The sequence below is a fragment of the Cardiocondyla obscurior genome, linkage group LG02 (genome assembly GCF_019399895.1).
Source record: "Cardiocondyla obscurior isolate alpha-2009 linkage group LG02, Cobs3.1, whole genome shotgun sequence".
Lineage (NCBI taxonomy): Eukaryota > Metazoa > Arthropoda > Insecta > Hymenoptera > Formicidae > Cardiocondyla > Cardiocondyla obscurior.
Window position 1 is genome coordinate 12,396,547 of NC_091865.1, and position 26,885 is coordinate 12,423,431.

The 26,885-nt window shown below is 43.4% G+C and overlaps 2 protein-coding genes across 6 annotated transcripts; both read right to left on the reverse strand.

Annotated features, from left to right (window-relative positions):
* Positions 1-1,398: 1,398 nt before the first annotated feature.
* Err (estrogen-related receptor) lies at positions 1,399-17,956 on the reverse strand. 5 transcript variants are annotated; one of them, XM_070674257.1, is made up of 9 exons: positions 17,837-17,956; positions 5,866-6,012; positions 5,572-5,682; positions 5,346-5,493; positions 4,900-5,106; positions 4,679-4,714; positions 4,297-4,437; positions 4,003-4,205; positions 1,399-3,914 (listed from the first exon to the last, which is right to left on the reverse strand). In XM_070674257.1, exons 2-9 carry the CDS (start codon positions 6,004-6,006, stop codon positions 3,576-3,578), a joined length of 1,326 nt encoding a protein of 441 aa, XP_070530358.1. In that variant the 5' UTR covers positions 6,007-6,012; positions 17,837-17,956; the 3' UTR covers positions 1,399-3,575. The 5 variants fall into 5 exon arrangements, with proteins under 5 accessions (XP_070530358.1, XP_070530356.1, XP_070530357.1 ...); XM_070674255.1 differs by lacking the exon at positions 17,837-17,956 and adding an exon at positions 13,718-14,029; XM_070674256.1 differs by lacking the exon at positions 17,837-17,956 and adding an exon at positions 13,718-14,026 and having other exon boundaries at positions 5,346-5,472.
* A 215-nt stretch (positions 17,957-18,171) lies between these two features.
* Positions 18,172-26,881, reverse strand: Dnapol-alpha73 (DNA polymerase alpha subunit B). Its single transcript, XM_070674253.1, has 7 exons — positions 26,517-26,881; positions 25,700-25,928; positions 25,541-25,595; positions 20,286-20,383; positions 19,276-20,058; positions 18,983-19,198; positions 18,172-18,875 (listed from the first exon to the last, which is right to left on the reverse strand). Exons 1-7 carry the CDS (start codon positions 26,593-26,595, stop codon positions 18,560-18,562), a joined length of 1,776 nt encoding a protein of 591 aa, XP_070530354.1. The 5' UTR covers positions 26,596-26,881; the 3' UTR covers positions 18,172-18,559.
* Between the last annotated feature and the right edge of the window lie 4 nt (positions 26,882-26,885).

Sequence of the window (26,885 nt, forward strand, 5' to 3'; positions counted from 1 at the left end):
TGTTCAGCCGCAGAATCGCCGCGCAATCGTCGCAATCTCGTCCCTAAGGAGTCATCACATATGTCGTCTCGTGAGAGAGAACCTGCCAACGACAAGCTACACACAATTCAGGTAACTTAATCGCTGTCCAGTACGAGATCTCAATGAAAGAATAAATCTCACAAGTCGCGCGTACGTTCAAAATGAGTCTTTCGGAAGTAATTAAAAAAAAAAAATAAAATAAAAAGTAATAATAAAATAAAAATAAAAGAAAGAAGCGTGATGTAAAATTCGGAATTAAGCCCAAAAAATGAAAGCTCAGCTGTCCTGCCATAATGATTTATAATAATTAAATATTGTTTAATTAACGCCTCTAAAAAATTTTTTTTTTTTTTCGTCGATACTTCTCCGTCCACGTTACACTTTCCTTTAACACCCGTCGATTCCAGAATTCGCGAGCTTTCTGTTACGCAGCATCGCACCTTTGCTCTTCTCACCTCTCGTTTACTCTATCGCTTTAAACACTACTCCTATAATGTTTGACAGAGATATTCAGTATTCGCACGCTTAACTATTTGAATGTGCCTACGTCTTTATCGTGTTTGCTTGCTTGCAACCCTGAGACTACGATTCTACCGCCACGGTGAATCGATGATAACATATGTACAAAGAAAAATGCTCGAAAAAGTATGAAACTTCATAATCCGGCAGCGCACACACAAAATACTTGACATTTTTTCTTTTTCTTTTTTTTTTTGGCTTTCTCTCTCTTTCTCTCGCTGTCATTTTTATTCTCTTTTCATCTCTCTTCGATGAAATCGACGCGTGCGAAAATATTCGCCTATACACATCTTTCTACATCCATCGCGCCGGCACGATTGGAGGGCCTCGAGGGTAACTTTGCGACGTCAAACAGCAGGAGTTATAAAATACCAGTTAGTAATTGATGAAGCTCGCGCAGAGAAAACGGGATCGGAATTAAATAGCGTGAATAACGGGAGAGAAAAAGAAAATTGAAGCGAAATCGGCGGCGCGCAGATTACATGAAAGAAAACGCCTTGTTATTCCGATTCTGCTCTCGGGTTACAGAAATTGGAGCGACACGGAGAACTTCGAGAAATACATCGGCGGATTGATAAATATTCTTTACGCCCCCGCGTTTTTTCCATTCATTTTTTTTTCGGCAAGCATGTTAACAAGATAAAGGGACAAGAAAAGAACGTTAATTCTACAAATCGATTCCAGCGATAAAGGAATTCGTAACGCGAATATCACAGTTAAACGGGAAAGCTCGTTGGCCTCAACGAAAAACAAAGACGAAAAAGAACGTTGGTATCGCGTTACATAAAGAATGTCGTCAGAAGAGAAGAGAAAACCTCTTTTCTTTCCCTATTCTTAATCATTCCAAACGGTTACATGTTTTTTTTTTTTTTTTTTTTTTTTTACTTAAAATTCAAAGATGACGGATTGTTAGAAAAATATTACAAAGGATAGTAGGCGTAAAAACGAGTCGCGAATTATTTTTTACGGATTTAAATGCAGAAAAAAAATTAAACAGAAAATTACGCTCGTAGCTTACAAATAAAAGCATAATCAAGGGGGAGCAAAGAAATGACATTATCTTGTTATTAAAAAGGAAAATAAACTGCGTGTTTCGACTTTATTGCACTCTATTACCCATGATGATAGTCACGCGATCTAACGAGATCCACATGCGGCTATTACTACCTTTGTCTCGAGGCGATTACTTTTAATTAAAAAGATGCGTCCGATATCACTTTTTGTCATAAATTTTAGCACTACGTATATGAGAAATAAATAACCCAAAAATAAAAGATAGGAAAGAATTTGATTCTACTGTTTGGTCTTTCTAGTTTGTATACAGCCTTTGCTTTAATTCTAAAAGTGCGTATACGCTTAGCGAGCAAACCCCGAACGCACATAGCGGCCGCGAACATTCCTCGGTGATGTGTGTTATTTTTGTAGAGATTAATTTATTCGTGAATGTTCGCATTTGCTGTTCGTTCCCTAAGTGTATACACACCTTAAGCTAAATAAGCTTTCAAACGACTGAAGTGATTATAAGAGAAATAGATCAAAATTGCCGTAAATTCGTAACCGATCGTCGTCAAATGATTCTCCACGAAACTCCATCACATTTTACATATGGGTTTTTCGTTCTTTCCTTACAAAAAAAAAAAATAATCCCCGTCGTGAAAGGCAAATGGTACGATCGCACATCAGCGCATCCGCGATATTATGCTCGCTGATTTTTGTAATAATCATAATTGATGACAATTAGTTAATAAAGATCCCTGAATATAATAATGGTATATATTGTATATATACATATTAGAAATAATATATTTTTCTTGCGTGGCACGGCTGAGTAACATAACGTGTTTATTTTAACAACCGGGTGAAACGCTTCTACTGCCAACGAAAGCATGAAGGTATGGCAATAGTCTATAATTAATATTTAAAATATATTCGAATACAAAATCCGAATTTTGCGTAGAAGCAGCGTATCTTTGAGGAACAATTCAGCCATCGTAGCTTATTTTTCTTCCGTCCACCTTTTCACACTCATTTTAACTTGATCTCGTTTATATTGTACAAAGTATATATTCTAGAATAATGTACAAAGATAATTCTACATCGCTATAACTATGGATGTTCAATACAGCTATCACAAATATATCGATTAATATTATTCGATTTTTTTCTCACATTTAAGCTATTATAATTACAAGTGCTAATGCAAGAGAGGTAATATATATGTATATTTAGCTTTGAGAACGCACGCGGAAAACATTCCAATTATTTCTCAGGATACACGATGAATAAAACCAAAAAAAAAAAATTAATAATAAAATAAAATTGTTAAAAGTAACAGTTAAGAGAAGAGAGAAAACTGTTTAGTAACAGTAATTTTGATTGCTGATTCTTAATTCACGATATCATGACTATGACGTTAAACACCCACAGTTATTACATCTTATCTAATTACTAAATTCAGTGTTACGATCATCACGATCAAACGGAAACACTTTGTTTGGTAATAAAGCCATCGATTGGCTTTCACATACGCCTATTCTAAAATGAGTACTCTGAAAGTCTTCTCGCATCTTGTACTGTTGTGTTTCAACATAAAGAGTTACATTTTTCTTCTTTCCTTCTTTTTGTCCGTCTTTTTTTCTTTCTTTCTGTACCTGTAAATGGGGTACTCGAAAAGGAAAGTTTGGATACTTAAAACAAAGACTGCCCATGACTGCCTCTCGTAATGATTTTTAAACTACGAAAATTGATAGAGACACTGTCCAAACTTCCACTTTCAATATCCTTTTCATATGCAAAAAGAAAGAAAAAAAGAATAAAAACTCACGAGTTTATTAGAAAGTAAAAAAGTATCGTAGAAGGGCTTCGTTTCTTTCACGCACTATCCACTCACTGGTGTCTTCAATAATGTAACACATAAAAAAACGTGTCCGAAATAATTACGTAGCCACGTTGATGGCAAATATCAGCTTACAGTAAACTACATGATCCTGGCAATTGGTGGTCGAATTATCAAGTTTGCGTCGACCAAACGTATCTCATCGATAACAAACGTTCTCCAGCATCTCCTCAAAAAGCTTGTTCATCGGTACCTTGCCTGTTTTGTAGACACCAGACCAAAAACGTCTGACTATCGCATCGGCCTGTCTAAGCCCGGGTAGCACTAATAGCATGTTTTGCGTGGCGCGGAGTGCTTGACCCGGTCTCACTACCGCCACACAATCCGATAGAGAATTCAATATCGTATCTCGGAAACGACAAAGCGCCAGTGGCTCGTCGGATCTAGCGTCACTGTTCGCTAAGATTAATGCTTTCAACACGTAGAATTCTTCTCGCGATAAAGCCAACCGTTGGAGCCTCTCGACCATTTGCATACACTGTTTAAAAAAGAAATAATATTATAATAATTATTATTTTTCGAAAACAAAGGTTCCCTTTATCTTAGCTTTTCAGAAAATTACTTACGTGCGTGTAAAGCTCCATACAATGGCATTCGCGTGCGAGTCTTTCATCCAATGTAAAATCTTGCGCAAATCTTAACCTGCCAGTATTAGGCGTACTTCTCCACGCTAGCGTAAAGGTTAATATTTCTGCCCAAGCACTTTGCAGAAGCCGCATTTGATCGTTTAGTGCTAAACTGCTAAACCCTGGGATTTGCTTCGCCCAACCTGCAGAGAAACAATTTAAGCGATTGCCAGAGGAAAAAAAAATTTCAAACGTAACTAATCATTAGTGTACAGTCACGCGGTCGATAATTACCAATTATGCCAACTAATTCTCGGTCGTATAGCTCTGATAATTGCCCAAGAACTCTCTGATCCGTTTCCAGTGTACTCGGAACATTAGACACTTGAAGTATATCTGGTTCACAGGCCGCCAAAGCTTCGATCATTTTGTTGTCTACAAAAGACAAGACACGGTGTGCCGTTTTATTTAAGTTACATTCAGATAAAATGCTAAATGTTACTAAATTAGTTAACGTTGATAATGAAAAATTAATGCTTTTCATAAATTAAAAGTTATGAACACTAGAAAAACGATACAATGTAATAAAAAGTTATAAAATTATAGTAAAACTAAAAAGTCGACAAAGCAATCCGTATATCATACGGAAGTACGTGGTAATGGTTTAATAGCTTACTTATAGTTTCAGTAGAAGCTGCCGACGCTATGTTAGCTTGAAACATTAAATAATGGAAAAAAAAAAGTTAACGATGCAAATGGTCTTTCAAAAAAGCGAGTGTTAATCTTCTTACAGATAGATATTTATCGTTTTATAGATGTCTATCTTTTTCCTCGTATGATATAACCGATTTGAGATATGGATGTGACGCAAAGTTATATTATATTAAGGCAAAATACCCTCTAACGTAGCGTTCTTCATTGGTATATAAGGATCCGTGGATCTTCTATACTTTTGCCGGCCGCCTCGAACACGATCCAATCTCACGCCTTCTTTCAGCATTCCTTGCCGCAAACATTTCTGAAATCTACACGCCTGGCAGGCCTTACGTCTTCGTTTGTTTATCTCGCACTCGCTGTTCGCCGGACAAGTGTACTCAATGTTACCTGTAAAATTACTAGCTATTTTATCGTAATATACACGGTTTCCTGTTCCAGCTAGCACCAATTAGTCTTCAAAGCTAACACTACGAAAGGTCATAGGCACCCAAATATATCGTCCGAAATGTACCGTATGTACATACATACATAAATCTCACGCGATCGAAAATGCACATTAACGTAGTCCTTGGTGCTATCTGGACGAATTATTGCGGCCGGTTGCGGAAATCGATAAGCCCGTTTACCTTGTATAGTTCTCTTAAAGAAAGCCTTGCACGCCTCGCACGAGGCGACCCCGTAATGGAAACCGCTCGCAACGTCGCCACAAACAAGACAAAGCCTCCTGGGTATCATATCTTCCTTAGCGCCGTCCTGTACAAACGATAACATGTTCTTCACAGTAGTTTGAATATAAATCATCCCTAATGCAATCTCTTTATAGAGAAATGTTATCAGAACGTGGTTACGTACCTCCGGAGTTCCTAGTGGCTGCGTTGTCGAAGAACAATGATGCATCTCAGGACTCTCGGGACTACCGTTGCTACCATAATCCGTCGAGATGTCTAGTTTCGTGCATATCGACTGAAAGCATACGTTTGAAATAACAATATAATCCAATATAAATAAAATAATAATTATATAAATTATTATTCAAGCAATAACAAGCAGGATGATTAAAAGTACGATAACTGGTAACAAACTTGAAGATTTTCAGGATGCCTGTTCGCTATTAAAGGAGCTGTCGACAAGCATCTGAGACAATACCTCCTGATGCTGAAGAGTCGTGGTCGGCGAGCACACTTGATAATTTTGCGAGGGCGTCGTTGGGTTATCGATTTCCTGTTTGATGTTGGGCATCGTCCTGTTATTTCCGATCATGCTTTCCGAGGTGACATCAGACATCATACAGACCTGTCGAAAGATAAGAAGAGGCGTAAAGTCTGCGGGACAATCATCGCGCGCTATTGTCACGACGGCCGTAAAAATTCGCGGACCCCGTGCGAGAGGATCGTCCGTCTTTTCTCTGCAGCCGAGGCTGCATTTCTTTTTTGCGCCTGCTATATTTAAGCGCGACCAACGCCTCGGGCATTTTTAGAATTTACTTCTGAGAACTCGCGTTCCTAACGCGATCGCGCTCCGTTCTCCGATCGCGGACCACCCTCGTGGCGAACTCAATCGCCCGGGCAAATCGGACTCGCCGTGAAACGCAAAATTGAGAACCGTTACGAGCCCACGTGTAAAATACAATGCATGAGAACGGGATACGATTACCCGAGGCGTACGCGGCTGCTGACTTGAGGTAATTCTAGTCTCTGTTTAAGACGTCGATGAGACTTGGGCTCGCAGCGTAAATGGATTTCCGTCCTTGTCCGTATTGATCACTGCTCAAAGATTCCCCTCTCGATTTCTACCTTTAACGTTCCGTATCCGAAACGTAATCGCGAAGTATATTTAGTCTCAGAAATTCCCGGTTCGCAAACGATCGGGAAATATCAGAACAAGCGAAATTAAACTTACTCGATGAGTTACAAAAAAAAAAAAAAATGTGGGGAAGTGTTTTCTTTGAATTTCGGATAGCAAAGTACAGAAATTGATAAGAGAACTTTTATCAGCTCGAAAACAGAGAAAAATAAAAAAAAAATAATAAATACAACTTGCACGCAGGTCGGAGTTACATGTGTAGAATATTTAATGGCCTAACAGTCGATGTAATAAAGTGATATAAGATAAACGCGCCCTGGATTAGGGCGCTGATGAGCAAAAGTAACGGTGAAAGGATTGCGTAAGTCCTCTCTTCCCTCCCATCTGCGCGGCGTCGTGTGTCGTGCGCCAACGGAAAGCGAGACTCGCAGACGAAAGGGAAGAGGCCGCAGAGCATCTAGTCGACCTTGAACTTGATTTTTTTTTCCCTTTTTTTTCCAAATACGAACTTCGCACACTTTTATTTCGCAAACGTGGCATCGAATTCGCGTCCGAGCGTACTGAAACCCAACCGAAATTATTCCCAAGGCGTTCCCGCGCGCAAGGAGGAAAAAGATCAAATCCCAGCGGCCGCGGAATATTGCAGGCCAACCTTGCGCCAGCCTTGTCGCCACGCTGCTGGAACGCTCAGCGCCCGCCGAGAATTGATTTCGATTACGAAACGCCGAAGCGGCCTTTGTAAACGAGACTCGTAACGTCAATATACCCGAGACCGATCATCCCGCAGCCGGCTCCCTTCGTCGTGGGCACCGAATCGAAAAGGGGGAGTCAGACTTCTAAAGCGGGCTCGTTTAGCGCGGAACCGCTGGTGCAACCGGTCCTACGTTCGCTCCATCAGATCCTAGCGGGACAGGTCGTATATGCACGGGGAGAGGGAGAAAGGGTTGCGTAAGTGTTCTGCCTCCGCGTTCGAGCGACGTTCGATTGAGAACTCGAAAGGCGGGCATGGCAATAGGGGAGAGAGAGATATGTGCCTCGCCGGCCTTGAACTTGACTTTTCTGCGAGAGAGCGAGAAGCTGCCGCGTTTGCGAAGGCCGCGGAGCCACGGCATCGCAATTTTAGACGCCGAGCGCTGGCGGAAACGGCCGACCATGCCGGCCTTGGGCCTCTCAATCTCGTTTTATCTCGTTTTATCTCCTCCTCTGTCCTACCTTCCTGCCTGCACGTCCGTGATTCTCCGTCCCGCTACGCGCCGACGCGACGCGACGCGACGCGACACAATCCCCGACGCTATTACCGACACCTCCGACAACTTAGCACCCCGCTTTTAGAATATTAATGTAATTGAGCAGGTCCTAATTTTCCCTTAAACAGAAGCGAGACGTCTGGCCCGGTCTCATTGAAAAAGAAAAAGACTCGCGGGGTTTAAGCCCTTTGAAAAGAACAGAGAAGGAAAAAGAAAACCAATCGTATCCGCCAATACGTCTTTCCTTTCGGTTTATGAAAATTATTCTTCAAAAATAAAAGAAATTTTCTTTGACAGACAACGGAAAACGTCTTCCCGCGAGCGAATTATATCTATTCGGCATTACGTAATCAATTATTGCGAGAATCACGTGTGGAGAATGGAACATAAAAATATTATTAATAAAAAAAAAAAGAAATAATAACGTCTTAATATTTATTTTAATGAATGTTAACCGAATGAAAATTGTTAATTAAAAAAGAAACCGAGTTTATATTACTTCCGTTGAGCAGCTCACTTAAAAGTTCCTCTCCCGTGCCGCGGAGATGATTCGCTCGTCGTCGCAATAATTAATTAATTTTCACTCCTAATTTAAGCTCTTAACGCGAAGAGGAGGCTGCCGCGTTTGAGTTTTTTTTATTTTCAAGAAATATCGAGGGCTGCCGTCAGTGTTACAGTTTCTTGAACTTCAGCGCTTTTATCGGCCGGCCGCTAATGATAGCGATGATAATATGCACCCGATATAGGTGCGAATCGCTTCGAAATAATGACGAGCGGAATAAACGGTATCTCCGCGCAGGTTCCCCGCTGTAGAAATTAAGATACGCCGCGATTAACATCGGTCAATAAACAGTTCTCTCTGTCTGTTGCCAGGTGCGATATCGGCCGATAGTGCACAATTCGCATAACAGTCGTATAATGTCCGACCCGCCATCGGCCGAGCGGAATTGCATAATGCTCAGGCTTGACATAACGGCGGGCGATTCGCGAAAACTGCGCGTGAAAAGTCCACATGCGTCGGTCTTTTTAATTTAATTTTTTTTTCTTTTTTTATGAGACGCTTTGCAGAAAAAAATCTGAGAAATGCTCGGGCTTTGTTGCAGCAAACGGATGGATAATTTTGCACTTCCACGCGGTTTTGTTTGCGGGGGAAAAAAAATAGAAATCCGCGAACGTGTCGATATACTCGATCCACGGCGGCCGCAACAAGTCGACGTTATCTGTAAATTATTATAATTGCGTACGCGCGCGCGGTCGGAATATCACCGTTGCACGTATGTACGTGGGTGGTCACGGAATTAGAACTAAAAAGAGCGAATCGATTCCCCGAGGATGAAGACCCTGGGTCGCGGTCAAGGCCGGGGCCTTGGCGGGAACTACGCTCCGGTTTCGCATCGATCTTATCCAATAAAAATAGCGCGATAACGCGCCCGTGTAATGTCGCGGCGTTAAAACGGCGGCAAGAATAACCCGCGAGTACCTATACGCGACATCGGCTTCTATTGTCGTTGAATCATTCACGGCCCCGAGTCCTCGAATATTTTTGGAGGTTTCTAGAATTGAGAAATTCTACGGGGACACATCCTGCTGTTTTTCAAATCGTTTTCGAAAACCTCACTCGTCCCACCCACGAGGAAAAGACATACGGTGGCCCTTCGCTCGAATATTTGGATCCAATTATACCCCACGTAGCAACGAAATCAAAACTATTTTCATGTATTATACAGGACGTTTCTCACGCCAGAGCCTACGGTGTACGAGATAGGTATTCATAATCCGACTAGCATATTCTCAAAAGTGTTTCGAGTGAAAATGAACGTTCACCGCGGGCAGAGCAAACAGCCTCGATCTCGCGCAAGGGGCTCGGGGTTCTATTTAAACCCACGTGTTACACATTAATATGAGAGAACGATTTCAGCCGAGCGAGGCTTTATTCCGGTGCACCTTACAGCGGTTCATTATTAAGGCTGCTATTATTGATTGCGAGCGGGGTTTTTTTTATACGCCGCGGGGTCTAAAGAGGGACCTCGAGGAGGCTCGCCGGAGCGAAGATGGTGCTCGATGGGGTTCAGGTACAGGCGGAATCCGCGGTGAACGGGTCAGGAGGACAGGCCTTGCGTCGATCAACAGCTCGAACCTCGTGCACCACTGCCGCGGGGAAGAATAAATGCTCTCCGAAACGTTGCTTCGGAGGGGGAGTCAAGTTTAAGGTCGCTAGACGCCAATGGCGTCACCCAGGCGAGAAAGAGAAAGAGGCACGAATCCCAACCTTGGACAATGTGCAAAATACTCGGTGGACAGGTACAATCCCGGAATCGAAGTCTGCGGTCTACGAGATTTCACCACGTAAGAATTAATAACGCGATCTTACGGCACGAGAGATTCCTCCATCGCGCTAAAGAACGCTCGTTAACGAGAATAAAAATTTAAGACTTTAGTTGAACGTCACTAATCTAATTCCCGGCATAACTTTCGCTTCTCTTTAAATTCCAGAGACGGTGCCGTGATTTATTCCGTCCGCATAAAGCGTTTTAAAGAGTTCGACAGTCGTTCGCTCCGCCCGAGCTCCGCGTTTCCGCGCGCGGAGGAGAGAAAAAAAAATCCTGCGCGTATAGAAATACATGTTATATGTTGAAGCGTCGCGACAAGATTGAATTCACGTGAGAACTTCGTCATCCGTGGTTCTTAGACTTCGTCAATTTATAAAACACATTCCGACGCACGTGTACTTCGCCTACTTCGCGTCGCCCACCTCGGCTTTGCGGAAATCCTTCCTGGTACGTATTTTATTTTTATTCAAGTACACGCGAGACGCTTCCACCGTTTTGCTCTTTATCTTTTAATACCTTATTCCCATTTGACGATAAAAAATTCAATATCGCGATGTATCATACATTTTCTGATTTATTTTTCTTGGTTTTACTAGACTGCTCGATTTTTCTTGCGTCTTATGCGAAATCATCGGGCCCTACCTCTTTCGAACTTGCGAGCATATCGCGTCGATGATCGGTGATCGCGAGCACGTGTATCACGTAACGCCGACCTTCGCATTGCCGCTCTATCACGAATCACGACCGAATGCGTTCCGCTTCCTACCCGCGAGCGGTTGTTTATTATGCGCGCAACTAGCGGCGTGTCGTAATGCCTTTTTCAATAATCCGGCCAGAAACTCGCGCGAGCGTGCGTTAATTCGTTTGACATTTCGCTAATTACATTCCTCCCTCTAGCTTATCGGCGTGCCGACGCACATAGGTGGGCAGGGTCAACCTGTCGAGCAAAGCTGAAAATTAAATCGAGAAACGGTAATTTTTTTTATACGTCGGAACGCTTATTATTCCGTCGATCGGTTTCGACACGTCTTTCGTCGGCATAGTATATACTATATATTTTTTAAACTCTCTTTTTTTTTTTTTCCTGTTTTTAAGCTAAGTACAAGCAGCAGGTTTTTAACGAAACGGTGAAGTCTTTATTTTTTTTTTTTTTTTATCTGCACAATGAATTTTCGCGGGTGATTTGTGTCAAGCTGTTAAAATGTAATAATCTCGTTAATATAAATGCACATATTTGCGTTATCGTGTCACTTGAACTCAAGAAAGCACATGACTTGATAAGGCAGTTTATTTAAATTTCACATCGCGATTGGTATGTCGATTTTCACGAGGCCGGAAAAATTTGAAGAGCACTCCGAAAATATCCGTTGACGCAACCGCGCGAATATTTTTCTACCATCGAGCCTCGATCGCTTTATTTTTGCATCGTTATAATTGACGTAATTTGCATACTATTTCGAACGAGTCGATGCCGAGAAGACCGCGGCACGTCGCGGAATCGTTGAATTATACAAGGGCGGGCCGAATGCGTCGAGCCCCCTTTCGAATTCAAGAAAAAAAATTGGAGAACACCTTTTCCCGACCTTTAAATCGCCAAGTTTGACCCGAGGAATAAATTCCGAATCGGTGACGACGAGCCAGATTCTCACTCGGTGATTGATCGCGGAACTCGGTGACGTGTTCCAAATTGCACGGAACCGCGAGGTCCTCGCCGGCCCTTTTGTCGACCGAAGGGCGCGGCGCGATAAGCGACGGATAACGCTCGTCACCGCGGAATTGTTATCGCTATGCTAACGCGTCGAGAGACCGTCGAAGAGTTCAAGTACGCACCTAGAGATTAAGACTCGGTAGCCGCGTCGAAAACGTTAAAAACAATATCGGCGATAACGCGAACGTGATATTTCGCCACGCCGCCTGCTGCGACGTCTCGTGCCGAGAGGAAAAAGAAATGTAGCTACTTTCGAAGTCGGACCTTAAATTTTCTATTTGATAAAAATAATCTGTGACATTTAATAAAATTAATATATTAGATGCTTAATACAATTAATGTATAAAATTTAATAAATTTAATTTGATATGTAATAAGAATAATTTTTCAAAATATGAAATCGCAGCTAGGGCTCCGCAAGCAACTAGATTTTCCTCTCGGTGCACGTGAAGCTGCGTGGTCCATTGGGTACCAAGCAAAGCACGTCCAACGAGAAAGACCGAGCACGTCACGCGTCATCGGACAAGTACTGTCAGCCAGCAGGTCGTTCTTTTTGCACGTAAACGGCGTATTCACACGCGGCAATTGCCGGCAGATTACGGAAGCGGGACGAATTTGTGCAGCGACGAGACAGCCGGTTAGCTACGGAACACAATAGCCGGCGTACGCGAAGCGACATCGGGGAATTAAGTACCGCGGGGTGCATGTCGTCAGCATCCATAAATCTCGGCTCACGTATCTCGGCAATTGATCCGGACGACATCGAGCATTCTTACCCGCCTTATCGTTCGAAAAGGATCCGCGTTTTCTCCTTATCGCGAAACGCGACTATCACGAAGTTTCTCGGAGCGGAGGGAATAGTTCCTTATTTTTGAGAGAGAAAATAGTCCCGGTTAAGTTAATTAAAACCGAGTAAACTTTACGAGGAAGAACCTCTTCACTCTGTACTTTAAATAATTTGGCTCGAAAAACCGGCTTTATTTTCGGAAGGTCCGGGAACGTTATACCGTGTAAAAACCCTCGTGTTTCATTAAATAGAACAATTTTTCGAGAATTATCTTAGGAAAAAAAAAAAAAAAAAAAAAAAAAAGTGAGGAAGAACTTGCCGGAGTGAAATTTTTATTTTTACACGAGAAATTTCAAGAGCACAACATACCGAGCGAAAAAGAACACCTCGCACGTTCGTACAGCGCAACCACAACAATTTTTTTTTAATGTTTTCAAAGCGCGGAGGGACGCGAAACATTCCGACTAGCCCCGGCTGGTGGATTTCGAGTTTTCCTCGCGTCTCGGGCAACACAGCCCGATTACTCGTTACTTTTCCGGCCAAGTTTCTCAAGAGGACCCTCGGGAGACCGACTGGCGAACGGCAAAGGAAATTAATCGCGAGTCGCGGGATGAATTATCTAACAGGCATTGTGTAACGTCGCGAGATGCTCCGGATTGAGCAACGCGGGTTCGCACCTGCTAAACTATTGACGCGGAAAATACTCGAGCAATCTTCGCAATTACTTTTCATTATTAAACAAAAAAAAAGAAAAAAAAAAGATATTTTTTAAGTATCTCGAACGACCGGAAGCAAGAAAATTACAAGATCACACGTCAGACCGCGTCGACAAATGCAACTCGTTCTACAATTCAGCGACACGTTCGGGAACGAAGCGGCGGAGTTGAATTCTCTTCGAGGACGCGAACCCGCGGCCTGTGCGTCGTCGCCGTTTGATCGAGATCGCGAGGACTCCCGGAGGTGCGAGATCGTAACGCCGCGCGGCAGCCCGTGCAGCGGTAAACAAAGCCACGAGATCACGCGGGAGGCGCGAAGGAGAGACGAGCAGCGAGATAAGACGGTGCGACAGAGAGGTAGGAGGAAAAAGGAGTCGCTTGGGTGCCGCGGCACGTACGGCACTTACCACGTCGTACATCCACGCGTCCATGGCCTCGTCCTCGTCCCACGCGGCACCGAAAAATCCACGCACGGTCGGTCCGTTCCCTCGCACGCGCGCACCTCCTCCTGGTCGGGACTAGACGCGAACGCACCGCACCGCACCGCCAATCGTCCGGATCGGCCCCGCTGTCGCAGAGTTTCTCGCGGCGCGAGCAGGCGCGCCGCCCGCGCAATACAAAACACCGGTGACGGGGGCGGAGGGAGCAGGCGGAGGACGGACCCCGACGACGACGTTGTTCACGGCAGCGCGCGCCGTACGCGACTGAAGGCGCTAAACACAACGGCGGCGTTAAATGAAATCCGCCGGAGGTGGACCGGCGCAAGACGCGGGACCGAGCATCCTGGACGGCCGCGCAGCTGTGACGCAAGCCCGATTCTGGACGTCTCGCGAGGATCCTCCGTGCAGAACATCCCCGGGGAAACTCTAAATCCCGGACCGATCACTAGTTTAGTCGCGCTTTAATTTTTCTCCGATTATTTTTTTTACTTTATTTTATTACTTTTTTTTTTTTTTTTTTCTACTTTTGTGTCGAGTCGACGGCGCCCGTCGCCGGCCGAAGATTGGCAAAGAGATAAAAGGAGGATGTATTCAATAAGAGGCTCTCGCGAGTTCTTTCATTTTCGTTAGCGTCGGGATCTGCGAATATTCAAGCGTCGCGTTCACGCCGCGCTGGAAGAGAAGAACGGAAAAGCTTGCCGATGGGGTTTTAAAAGCGTCCCCGGGGATGCTTTCGCGATACGCAAAAGCGTTACAGAAACATTCCAGGGTGCTATCGTGTTAATAAGGCGCTGATATACAATGATAAATATTTCCAGATAACGCGCGAATACAACATCGAAAGCGTTGCGTAACACTATCGCTTTATTAAGACACCCGCCGGCCCGACTCGGCAATTACTTTTTTACGTAACGACAGAGGGATTTCTCAAGCCCGTCGACTCGCGAATTTTTATTGTTTCCCCGTGCCAAAGTTCGCGCACAATAACATTATGTCGCGTTATGTAAAGCAGCGACGGCTACCGATCTGAAATAATGTCAATCGTGGCAAGTTGCACCGTGTTGGGCAACACCCGAGGTATTTTCACTTTATCGCGCTTATCAATAAGGCGAACCGGCCTGAAACACAGATGCTACTTTCCGCGAGCGTCGTGCGCAATGTCATTTTGGAATTAAAAAAAAAAAAAATCATGGTCACGGACAATCGGTCATTAACACCGCGACTGCGGTATCACCTTGATACGACTCGCGCTTTATCGCGCCGGCCCGAGGCGGCGTTTTCGTATCTCTACGTTGATTTATACCCCTCCCTCTCTCTCCCTTGTCTTTGCATCGGACTCCACCCTTTCCGAGAAGCGAGGTTGGCCCCCAGACGTAAAACATTTCGCTAGACTGTAGATAAATAGCCTTATATATCGACAGATTTGTACGGCCGCTTGTAAGTACACATATATATCAAAAATAAATTTTAAGCGCATGCATATGTAAGTGCCTGTGATTAATAATCGTTACGCAATTGAGCGATATCTAATAACATTAATAACCGCGCGCCTATATTAATTCATACGCTGATGCTTATGAATAAAACTCGCCGACGAGTCCGGCAAATAAGAGCGCACATGTCTCCCAGTGCTTCGGGCTAACTTTCAGGCGTTTGCCGAAAAGTTTTCCAGCTTAGGTCGATCGTGTAAAGGCTTTTCCTCGCGGAGTACTTTTTCACGGGCTTTGGGCGCCTCCGGAGGTGCTCCTCGCGCGAGGACCGGCATTTGCATACGGACGAATTGGCGTTTCCCTTGACGGCGGGGTAGATCGATTGAGCGAAACGCTCCGCTCGAGAATCGCCCGGAGTAATCGCGCCGGATCCAACAGAACAGACGAATGTAGCGACGGCGAGTTGATACGTTACTGTGCCGCACTGTGCGTTTATCAGTGTGCGAGTGTATGCGTGTGTATGTGTATCAATGCCGACGGTGGACGAGTGGGCGGCGGGGGCGACGAGGCGGCGCGGGACGGAGGGAAAGACGTCGGTGGCCTTGAACTTGACTGCCGCCGCTTTTTGCGCACAGCCGCCGCGTCGTCCGCCGAAAACGGCCCACCGGCGTGGACCCCGCGTACGTCTCCCCGACGATGACGACGTCGCGCCGCCCGTCGCCGGGAATCTCTCTCTTTCTCCGTCTCACGCGTTCGGGCACGTTCATTCCGCGAATTTAGAGCGAGAGGGCACGCCTGATCCATTCAACCGACTCCACATCCGACGACCTGTGCTCTGAATCGCAATCCCGACGTTGGATAAAATCGCGAAGGGCAATTAGACTCCTCTCGATTCGTTATCCGGCTTCTCTCATGCTTCACGTCGTAGGCTTTGCGCGGAAAATCGGCTCGCTTCTTCGAACGTTAGCACGCCTAAGTCTTAGGCCGTCTAATTGTATCTCGATACGTAGGATTCGGGCTCAATTTAGCGATTCTATTCATTTCTATCGCCGCTTACAGTCTGTGATCTAAATTCGCGTGCCCGCCGGGCGGGTTAAAAATTATATTCGCAGCGACGACTCGAGCCGATCGATACGAGTACAATGTATGTGCGAGGTCAATGTACTCGCAAACTTTACAATATCTTGTTAACTCTCAAGTTGTTTCGAGAAGAGTCTTCGACTGAACTTTCGCCGTCAAGAAAATTTCTTAACTTCAGCACAACCAATGAAACTATATTAATATAAAATATACCTAAAAATTTCACGATTTACGCTAATTATTACACGTTTTATTTCTAATAAAAAAAAAAAATATATATATATATATATATAAAGTTCTGAAGTTTTTTAGCGTTCTCGTGCCTTCCCATATTTTCTCTCTCACGAAAGTTCAAGTGAAAACTTTTATACGTAAGAAAAATGGATTATCGACTCGTATTTAAAAAATTATACGGTACTATTCCAAGAAAAATTACATTAAACGAGGTCATCGATTCCTTCAATTATTCTCCGTATGAAACTCCTAAGGTAGAATTAAAAGAAAACGCGGGGTCTTTCAGAGTTTTGCGGACTAAACAATAAAAACTTCGCTTCGAATAATAAATCGCACGCTACTAGCTTATTTAATTTCCGCACGCATTAAGTTTGCCACCGTTGACGGACACGGTGCCGACGGCAAGAGTGAAGTAGGTGGACCTAGGGGATCGATATAGCACTCTCGCTTTCTCTCGCATTCCCGATACGTTATAGGAGTGATGCTGCGCGCACGTGCCCACGTGTTCGAAATCGCTAGCAACCAGCATTATTTCGGCGGATTCAATCCCCGGGAGTGAAGGATGATTTATCTTACCCCTCCGTTATTCAAATTCGCGAGGTTATTTCTTAAAACGCGTCACAACCATTAAAAAAAAAAAACAAAAATTAAAAAAATTGAAAAAAAAAATTCTTTATTTTTTAAATATTTAAAAAATATATATATTTTTTAATGTATATATTTTTTAAATATTGCACAGCGAAACGTGGCCGTCGGTAATAAAGGCACTCGAGCATCTCGGCCGATACTGGATGTCGAGATTCGACTCGCGGCATTTCGCGGGCACCAGCTGACACACATATACTAACGCAGAATCCATCCGACGCACTACATACATACGCGATGTCTATGAGACCGTTTCGTAACGCGTCGCTTTCGTGAAAGTCTCGTATCTGAACAAAATGTCAACGTATCGAACTGCTCCGGAGGCGGTCGGCCGCACCGAAAGCGGGAGGTATCGCGGCGGAGGAAGGCTTTATCGAAGCCTCCGAGGCAGAGCCACGAGGCGTCACGGACTCCATCGCAGTTCGTGACGCGGCTGAATTTCCGAGCGATGAGGGATCAAGGCCTCTCGCATCCGAATAATTCCGCGACGGCGAGGGAGGGACGACGGCAGAGGGAAAAAAAAACCCGAGGCGTACAGCGGGCACGCGAGGTGAAAATGCAGAGGCTCACGCGACAAAAATGGCGGCCGCGAATTCGGAAATCGCGCGAGGCTGGCGAGACGGCGACCGTGCGACTCGCGAAGCAGGCAACAACCCCCCGCGCCCGTGCTCACGTCACATTTATCACGTTTACTCACCGGCTGAGAGACTCGATCAGCTCAACCGCGATCTTCGCATCGCGAACCGCTCGTGGCTCCTTGTGCACGACAAAAATGTCGAAGTAATGGCCGATTTTATGGCCCACAAGTGGAGGAAAACTCCAAGCCACCTTGTGGGGGCAGCAGCATCGAGCGCGTAGCACCATCTCGCACGAGACGCACAAAACACGTAAACCGAAAACGAATCTCTATCGATAAGCCGGAGCTCACGCTTCCTCCGAAAGATACTTTCACGAAACTTGCAGTAACAAACACTCCGCGGTTTACATTTTTGCGCCGATTACAATGTTTCTTACAGAAGATATCAAGATTAATTTTCTTTATATGCGTGTATTTCTATCAATTTGGTTTTCTCATGAAAAAAAGAAAAGAAAAAAATTAAATATAAATCTTACACAATCCGCATGAGACATACTCGGTTATTCGATAATTAAAGCTACGCAATTGAAAATTAATTAATGAAACTTGAAGAAATTAATAATCGTTCGATAACGCAATTTAGAAATTGTAACGTACAAAACTAATCAAAATTTATTTGACTTAATATTTCTTGTTTTTTAATCTTTCAGTTGGCACGCGGTATACATTGTATAATGTTGCTTTAAAAAGTTTAAAGCAATTCTCTCTTTTCTTACAATTTATTTCTCTGTAATAAAAACTCCTTTTCTGAAGGACTAAAAAGCTATGGAATCACATATTTTATCAGACTTTAATAATCTCGCAAGAAATATTATTAGGACTCCATTTACCACCGAGAACCGGCTTTACACTTAGTCTGGCATAAATGTTCTTATGCATACGCTCAGGATTCAAGACCATGCACTCGTTGATCACTTTGCAGTAACTTCGCATGTCGGACGGCAAAATCATCACGTGTGGCTGTTGATCGAAAAACGTGTATTTCTCCCACAGCTCCGTGTCGACATTCAGATCTTCAGGTGAAGGATACACGGGGTAGAAGCACGTTTGAGCGAGGACATGATCAGCTAATCGAGTAAGTCTATCACCCGACACATTGCTAAAAATATTTAGTTTTTATTTAAAAGATACGTAAATTATTAAATAAAAAATCTACCAACTGTCCATCAATTTTTAAGATTATTAAACCTTGTAAAGCACACTTACGATATTTCTTCCTTTCCAATGTGTTTAATAACGTCGACCGACGTAACTCCGACTTTCAAGCCCGCAATATCCAAAATGCAAGGATCTGGCATCAGTTTCAAGTTCGAATAGCTTTGTAATAACTTTCTATTAAAGACTGTGTATTGGGGAGTCGGAAATATAGGTTCGTGATGTGCGTCCCGATTCGAAGCTACTAATATGACTTGCGTGTTCTGCCTGTAACAGAATGCGATGTAATTAATAGAAGATTATCAACTCAAATGCTAACTTAGCAATTTCAGATTGTATATTACCGAGTTGACTTCATTATTCTCGTGATAATTTTTTCAAACAATTCCTGATGCGTGTCTTTAATGGTATTGTTCTGTATTTCGGAATGTGTGTATTCAAGAAAAGGCCCAATCAATATCAAGACCTGTGGTTCATTTGTCGCGACATTCTCCATCAAATCCCACAATGGCTGGCAATGCATGTTATTGGACGCGGTGAACGGACCTGCTGCGACGAAGATGTTAATTCTCGATTCGATTCTCGGCGCTGGCGCGAGAGGTGCGTACAATTTCGCGAATATCTCCTTCACATATAACGCGTCGCCTACCGGATTGATGGCCTCAACCGCCACGATTTGACCGGAGAATACAGAGTATTGTTTCATATTGCGAAAGTCAAGGCTAATTGTGTCGGCCGCGGAGGTGCCTTTTCGTCTCATACTACCCTCCAACATCACCGTGTTCGAGGCTTCTTTCTTCGCGTTGATGCGGCCGAATGTTCGAAAGTTAGTCTGATTCACACTCCGTACGTTTTTTACGTAACGCAGTTCGGTGACGTTGTCAGTTGCCGCCGACCATGCCTTGAACAGTCTATTGCCTAAACTCTGGCACACGAACGTAAGAAGAGATCCTTGCTTCGACAGGACTTCGTACATGTATCTCGCGTCGCTAGGGACATGCGGCTCATCAGATTTCGTAATTTCGACATCGTAATCGCCCGTCTTCTTCCACGACGTGACGGTTTCGCCGATGGAAAGTAAAATCTTCTCCTTATCCGTTATTACATTACGCTGACTTGGCACAGTTCTACAAACGACAGAATATATTACAAAAACGTTCGCAAGAAGTGAAATAGATCCAATCAGTTAAGAAAATTTTTATCTAGACCCACATATTAAATATCATATTTATTTTCATGTTACATTTAACAACTATTATGTTATTGTATGTTCAACAATTTTTTTTTTAATAAGTTTTTATAATTGAGAATCTCATAATTTCTAATCCAAACTATTATCAAAAAATCTGCTTACGAATTCTCAACGTGGCTGGCTGATGAAAATTCCACAGCAGTCGCTCTACTCGCTTGTGTATCCGCAATGGTTTCTACCTCAGAACTTTTCCGCACACACTACGACGAAAAAGGAAACAATCACGTTATCATCTTCTGATCGCGCATAAACGTATTTACACGTCAGCTAGTGATTGACGTGAACGCATACAAACACGAGCCTTTAATTAAAGAGTTTATCTCAAAGTCGTCTTACGTCAAAATTTTTTCAAAAGTAATAATTAAATATATTGTCGAAATATATAAGCCTTGTAACATATAATCCACGTTAAAAAAAAATATCAGCTTTAAACATCTCAGAAATAAACTCTTCAATTATTCACCAAAGATTGCAACAGTTTAACCTTTCTCGAATGTAATATAAAATAAAAATATAAATCAAACCGGCAAAAAATTGCCATGTGAAATTATCTGAGTACAAACTCAGAGAGACTATACGTTATATACAATTTTAAAACCCGTTTTAAATGATCTAGATAGTTTCTTATAAAATAGAATTTTATTTTAATTATAACTATGTTAGACATTTCGTACATAAGTATGCATTTTAATCTAAAGTATCACACATAAATCATCAAAAACAGGTTTTACATTAGCTTACTCGAATAAAAATGTCGCTTCTAGTTTATTTGTACTCGATTTATCAAATTTACCATTTATATCTACGTTCTATCTTTTAAGTTACGAATGTCTAATACTTTTTACATTATTTTTCTTTCAATTCTGATAGACGTAACAGCAGTCTCGTCAACGAATCATCATTTACGTGTATAAGTCTGCGCATTACACTTGTTTATTCTGTTAATTATCACTACCGCCTCACATGCGGTAAATAACTTATAAAGACGCCGATGACTTTGATTTTTCGCGCAAGTCAGGTTCCTGTAAATCTCGTGCTGAAACGTGGAATTGTCGTCATTGGTTTGTTCGCGTGGACACGTCGGTCTTACGAAACAACGTCGATTTAGTGTCAGGTAAAACATATGCCGACGGTACGCACGCGCTCGAACGTTCTACGTGCTCCCGATACAGAGACAGATTGCCGTAGACGAGTATGCATCTAGTCACGATATGATCGGACGTACGTGCACCACATCCACACTCGTCTATGGAACTATTCTCTTTCTCCGTCTCCGAGCACGATTTACTTCGTTTTAAGTCGCTGTAACGATAATTCTATCGATTGAATCTCCTCGTCGACAAAGATCTCGTTAATACATCTAAACCGACTGTAGAGAAATTCCAACGTGTCCAAGGAACAGAACCGAATCGGCTCTCTCGCAAGAGAGTAACGTTATTCTTCTGGAGAAAAGATAGGAGGAAAAGAGCTCTCTTATTCCGACGATTGCACGACAGTTGCTATGTTCGAACGTGCTTAATGAGTGTGGATCTAGTCACAACTTCATTGACCGTGCACTAGACCGCCACTCATTCGGCAAATCCGAAAAAAAAATCTTCGCGTGGATCCTCCTTCTTTTCTGTAGGTCCTTCGGGATGAAAGGAGAGCAATCGGCCGCTTGTTGCGCATACACGCGAATGTACAAGAGAGGAACGGCAAGAACGACGTTGCCTGCCGTTGCGGCAGAGGTTAACTGCGATTAACCTGGCCGCTCTTAACGTATTACGCATTGTTTCAATCAAGTTCAGAGAAAACGGTACCCGTGCTCGATCAGCGTCCAACGCCGTCCGATCCTCCTCGCGACCGGGCCAGACTCTCAGTTTCGCAACGCATGCGCGCGTCACGCCACGAGTACGCTCGTTTGCACGTGACACGTTCCCTCTCCGCACCTTTCTTCATTTTTTTTTCTTTCTTTCTTTCTTTTTTTCTTTTCGTCTTCTGGACGCACGTACGAGTCTGCTCTTCGCGGCTGGGTTCCACAGTTATACTTTTTGCGCTAAAAATGAAGCAGGTATTTAATTGGACATCGAAGAGAGGATGAAAGAGCACAAAAGGCTCAGTTACAAAGGAAGAAACCTCACGACCAAGGGTTCGCGCGAGGACAAAGTTTCAAGAAGAAAACGAGCTTCCAAGAAACAACAAAAAAATAATACACGCGTCGTACTTAAAATATTTTGTCAGTTGCTATTGAAAAAGACTCTAGCTCTCATATAAAATTACACGGTTTTCTCTTCTAAAAAAAAAAAAAAAAAAAGAAAAGAAAAACTGGTCTGTACAAAAAAAAAAGTTTAACGGCCTCTGTTCGATTCGACTTTCTAACTTCAAAATAACAAATTAATGAAAAATACAGTGTTGTAGTACCCGAACGTTTGAAGCAAACGCTTAAGATTCGAACAATGGTATAAAATTTAGAAGCAAATCTTGTAGGAGCTACTTACAAAAAAGTTACGATCATTTTAATGTCCATTGACCCATAAATCTCGGCTCCTCTCCGTCACTTCGCTTTAATACTCTTCCCAGTATACAGACTATCCTCGACACTATTCGTGCGATCGTTTTTTTTTTTTTCTTTTTCTTTCTGACAAACCATTTCAGTCGGCGAGCGTTCGCAAGAATATATCGATCTGTCTCTCGCCTGAGTCACGCGGCGCGGAGACCAGAGACGAAAGAAACGGGCCGAAAGCCGTGCGGGCGAGGGAAGAGATTGGAACAGTTGTTGTTCAATTGTGCTTAATTGATGGAGAGACACCAACGGGCGCGGGCGCGGGCGCGAGGAACCCGTCGGTCAAACGCGATATCGCTTGGGCGCGAATTATTCGCGTTGCTTATCGGCGGGCAGCGCGCGCGTCTCTCAATACCAGCGCGATTCCAGCGGCCGAGGAGAAAGTTCACCGAGAAGCGAGCTGACAAAAGCACGGCGGGTGTTTCGTGCCGACGGGTGAAAGGTCCACCGGGCAAATTCGACCCTTTAAGCGCAGCGAAAGGGAACCTCTCGTCGGGGAAAACTTTTCTTTCTCGAGCTGCTCCGACGAATTTTGAGCTCGCTAGAAGCGATATATAATTCTTTTTATGAATGCGTAAACATGAGTGTGCAAATAATAAGTAGGAAATAAAAAGTCTCACCCGATTGTTACTTACAAAATTAAACTCGCGTCGAAAATTTCGTTTGACTGCTGGGCGACGAAGGACTAGTATGAGAAATATTGAATCTTCTGCCGCAGGGAAAATTATACTCGATCAATCCGCGACTTCTAACGGTGGAAGAACTTAAATCTTTGCTCCTCCCTTCCTGGTCATCCGTGCGACAAAGGGATCTCGACGATTATCCGACTCGCAGTTCCTCTGCAATTTTTCGTTTCGAGTTTAAGTGCTGGGCGCGAGACGCGCTACTACGCCTCGTGAATTTACAAAATTACTATGTAAATAAAATGGAAAAGCGGCCGAGTTGATTCGTTGCGTACCGTCCGTTCTCTCTCGTTCTCCCTCCATGGAATGCCTAATTATATACCTGCTTCCCTCGGAGTGCGAAAGTATGAGCGCGTTCCTTCCTCCGTGGCGTCCAGGCCTCGCGGGACGCCGTGGTTACCGTCCGTGGTCGGCGCAACAGGTTGCAGCGGCAGGCGGGCGTAAATCAGCTCGGCGAAGTCAACCCAACGGTCGTCGCACTCGCGCGAGACGCGGCGTCCATTCTCGCGAATGCGCAAGCGCGCGTACGCGGGCGATCGCGACGCCGAGAGGTCGATCGACGGGACCGAGGGCCTGCCGGAACCGGCGATCCTATCAATGCCGTGGGACGCAGATCCAAGCGTCACGGGGTTTCGGGCTTTCGTGATATCGGCGGGATCCCGTATGTCCGCGGAATCGATGGGTCGCCGAACGAGCCAAAACCGAACCATTATGGCTGCCGCCGTCGCCGCTTCTCTTTCGCTCCTGCCGCGTACGCACGGCGCGATCGGCGACATGAACGAGCCGCCCGATACGGGACCGCCGTCGCCGAACGAAGAACGGATTCACGATCGCGGGCCGATCGCGCGAAGAGCCGGCCGCCTTGACGATTTCACTCGCGGGACGCGCTCGTCTGGACGCCGATGGCGCGGCGTCGTGCTCGGACGACGCCATCGAGATACCGAGCTCTACTCCGATGCCGCCGCGCGACCGATAACCGGGTGTAACGCGACTGCAAGACGCTGCACTAGCTCGGCGAGGCGACCTCGAGGAAACGGGCCGACGCGTCGCTGTAGATCGCGCGCGATTATCTCCGCTCCGCGAGACGCGCGTAAACGCGAGAACGAGCGAGCGACGGACCAACTACCACGCGTCGAAGTCCTTGAAAACTGAAATCGTGCCCTTCGAAAGAGATCTACTCGCCGCTCGCCGAGACAAAGGAGGGAGAAGGAGGAAGAACCTCTCTCCCCTTCACCCCCTCTCGGAATCTTGCTGCTGGAACAGCGAGCTCCTCGTTCCGCCAATGGAAACGGGTTGCCTCGTCCCCTCCGCGTCCCGCGAGGGATCCGGCGTGAAATGAACCGAACTTACGAGAAGGAAGCGAGGGGCCTACCTGAGCAATTTTTGTGGCGGGAATTACGGTGCCGCCACATGCGGGATCCTTTAACGATGCTTCTTCATCTTACTCGAAAACTTTGAAATACGAGTTTCAAAGATTCTCATTTCTAAGAAATAAAAAAAATTAAAAAAAAAAAAAGCGACGTGGTATCGCGAACGAAGTCCCCCTTTAAAAAAAAAAAAAACGCGAAACGCTTTATACAAACGAGATGCGTTACAATAAAAAACAATGTTAACAGAACGGTGAATTATTCGGACATCACTGAGACAATGCCCATTCTCAAACAAAGGCGACATAAATCTTCTGGAACAAGATCTTTTCAAAAACTTTAAGAGATAGGATTATTTTTCCACATCTCCTTTCATGCTCATTTAAACAATTTTACTCTTAATTTATATTTAAGGATTCCTCTTGAACGAGCTTGCTCTCTGAATAAATAATTTATTCATTTTGCACCATTCTGTTGTAACATTGTTTTACATCTGTTATTTGCTCTTAAAAATTGTAAGTTAAAAATAATTAAATTATAAATTTCCTATATATATACGCATATTTGGCAGATACCTTCAGTTTTTCGATATTGATTCGAATAAACAAATTGAAGAATTATCGTTGCAAGTGACATATACATATAAGTGATATCGTATTGCCTTAACTGACCGAATAATCTAACAACGCATTACAAGTATTACAAACGAAAATAAGTAGTGCTTTTCATGGTACAAAGTTATAGAAACTAGTTGTGAAGACTCACCTTTGATGACTCTTTTTCCATGCATCCATACATGCTAAGAATATCGTCCGTTTCACTATATAACGTAATGTAAGGAATTATATATGACTAGCAGTCTCAAATTATTAATCAGACTTTGTCTAAGAGTCAAAGAATGATAATTTTAATGTTAAAGGATACTCGGCTTCATTTGTGATAAAATGTTTCTCCACTGTACTTTGTTCTTGATTCACATGGCTTTTTGTGGCTGAGTTAGGTAGTTTGTAACATTTTTTTAGTATCACACGTTCCAGCTCCAACAAGGTGTCAACAGAAGGATCAATGTCAGTGTTGTTATTAACGCAGAAAGTCAGCCATAATTCTGTGAGCTTCTCCACATCTATATTGTAGGAGTCGCAAAACTCAAAACCTATGTCACACAAATACTTAATTAGAAGACCAATTCTAATAAGGATTCTGATAAAAGCAGATTTGTTTGATTAAAATATTAGGAAATTAAATACTTTCAACATATGAAATTTATATCAGGGAATTAAAAAAATCTTGTAGTTTAGAAATCTTTCTTTAACTTTCCCTAAGTCCAGTTTCAATTTAATTAAAAAATTTGAAAATGTTGATAGATTAACCTTACAACTAAAACTATTTAACGTTGATGTAACCAGCATTTTTTGAATCTATCAAATTTTATTAATTTCGAGCAAATTAGAAGCTTGAATAAGAGCTAAAGGAAGATCCCAGCTTCAAAAGTAAGGTTATACAAAAAAGAAATAAAATCAGCATCTATTTTGCATCGTGCATATTGTCTCGTTACAAAAAAAAAAGGAACATTGTTGATCATTCAAAATTGCGATTGCATTTTTAATGCAATGTAAATTAAATATTCAACAAGTTTCATAATCCGAAAAAAGGAAAATGGATCAAGGTGAAGCTCGGAGATTTTTAAAGAGGATTTTTAGCGTTTAGAAATCGCGGAAAATGTTTAAAAAAAAATGCTCACATTTATCAAGAACGGCATCGCTTTCAATTTTACAGCCTAAGTCTTGAAATAGTAACCGCAAGGACTCCTTTCTTTCCATTTTGCGTGTTGCCTTTGCACTGTCTTCGCTCGTCCTCGCCGATTCTTGGTTCTTGCCGCCAAAACTAAACTTGGCTCCAAACCATAGATATATATATATATAGATAGACGTGACATTGGCTGCGTTAAAACGGCAGCGCGCGCTTAGAGAACTATACAAATTTCATTAATATTACGCTTTCTACACTCGTCTTTTTTCAGCCTAATAAATTTTTGCACAAACATAAAATTTTTTTTTTTTTTTATAATTGTATCCCTTTTAACATCTTTTTCTTTACCTGAAACATTCGA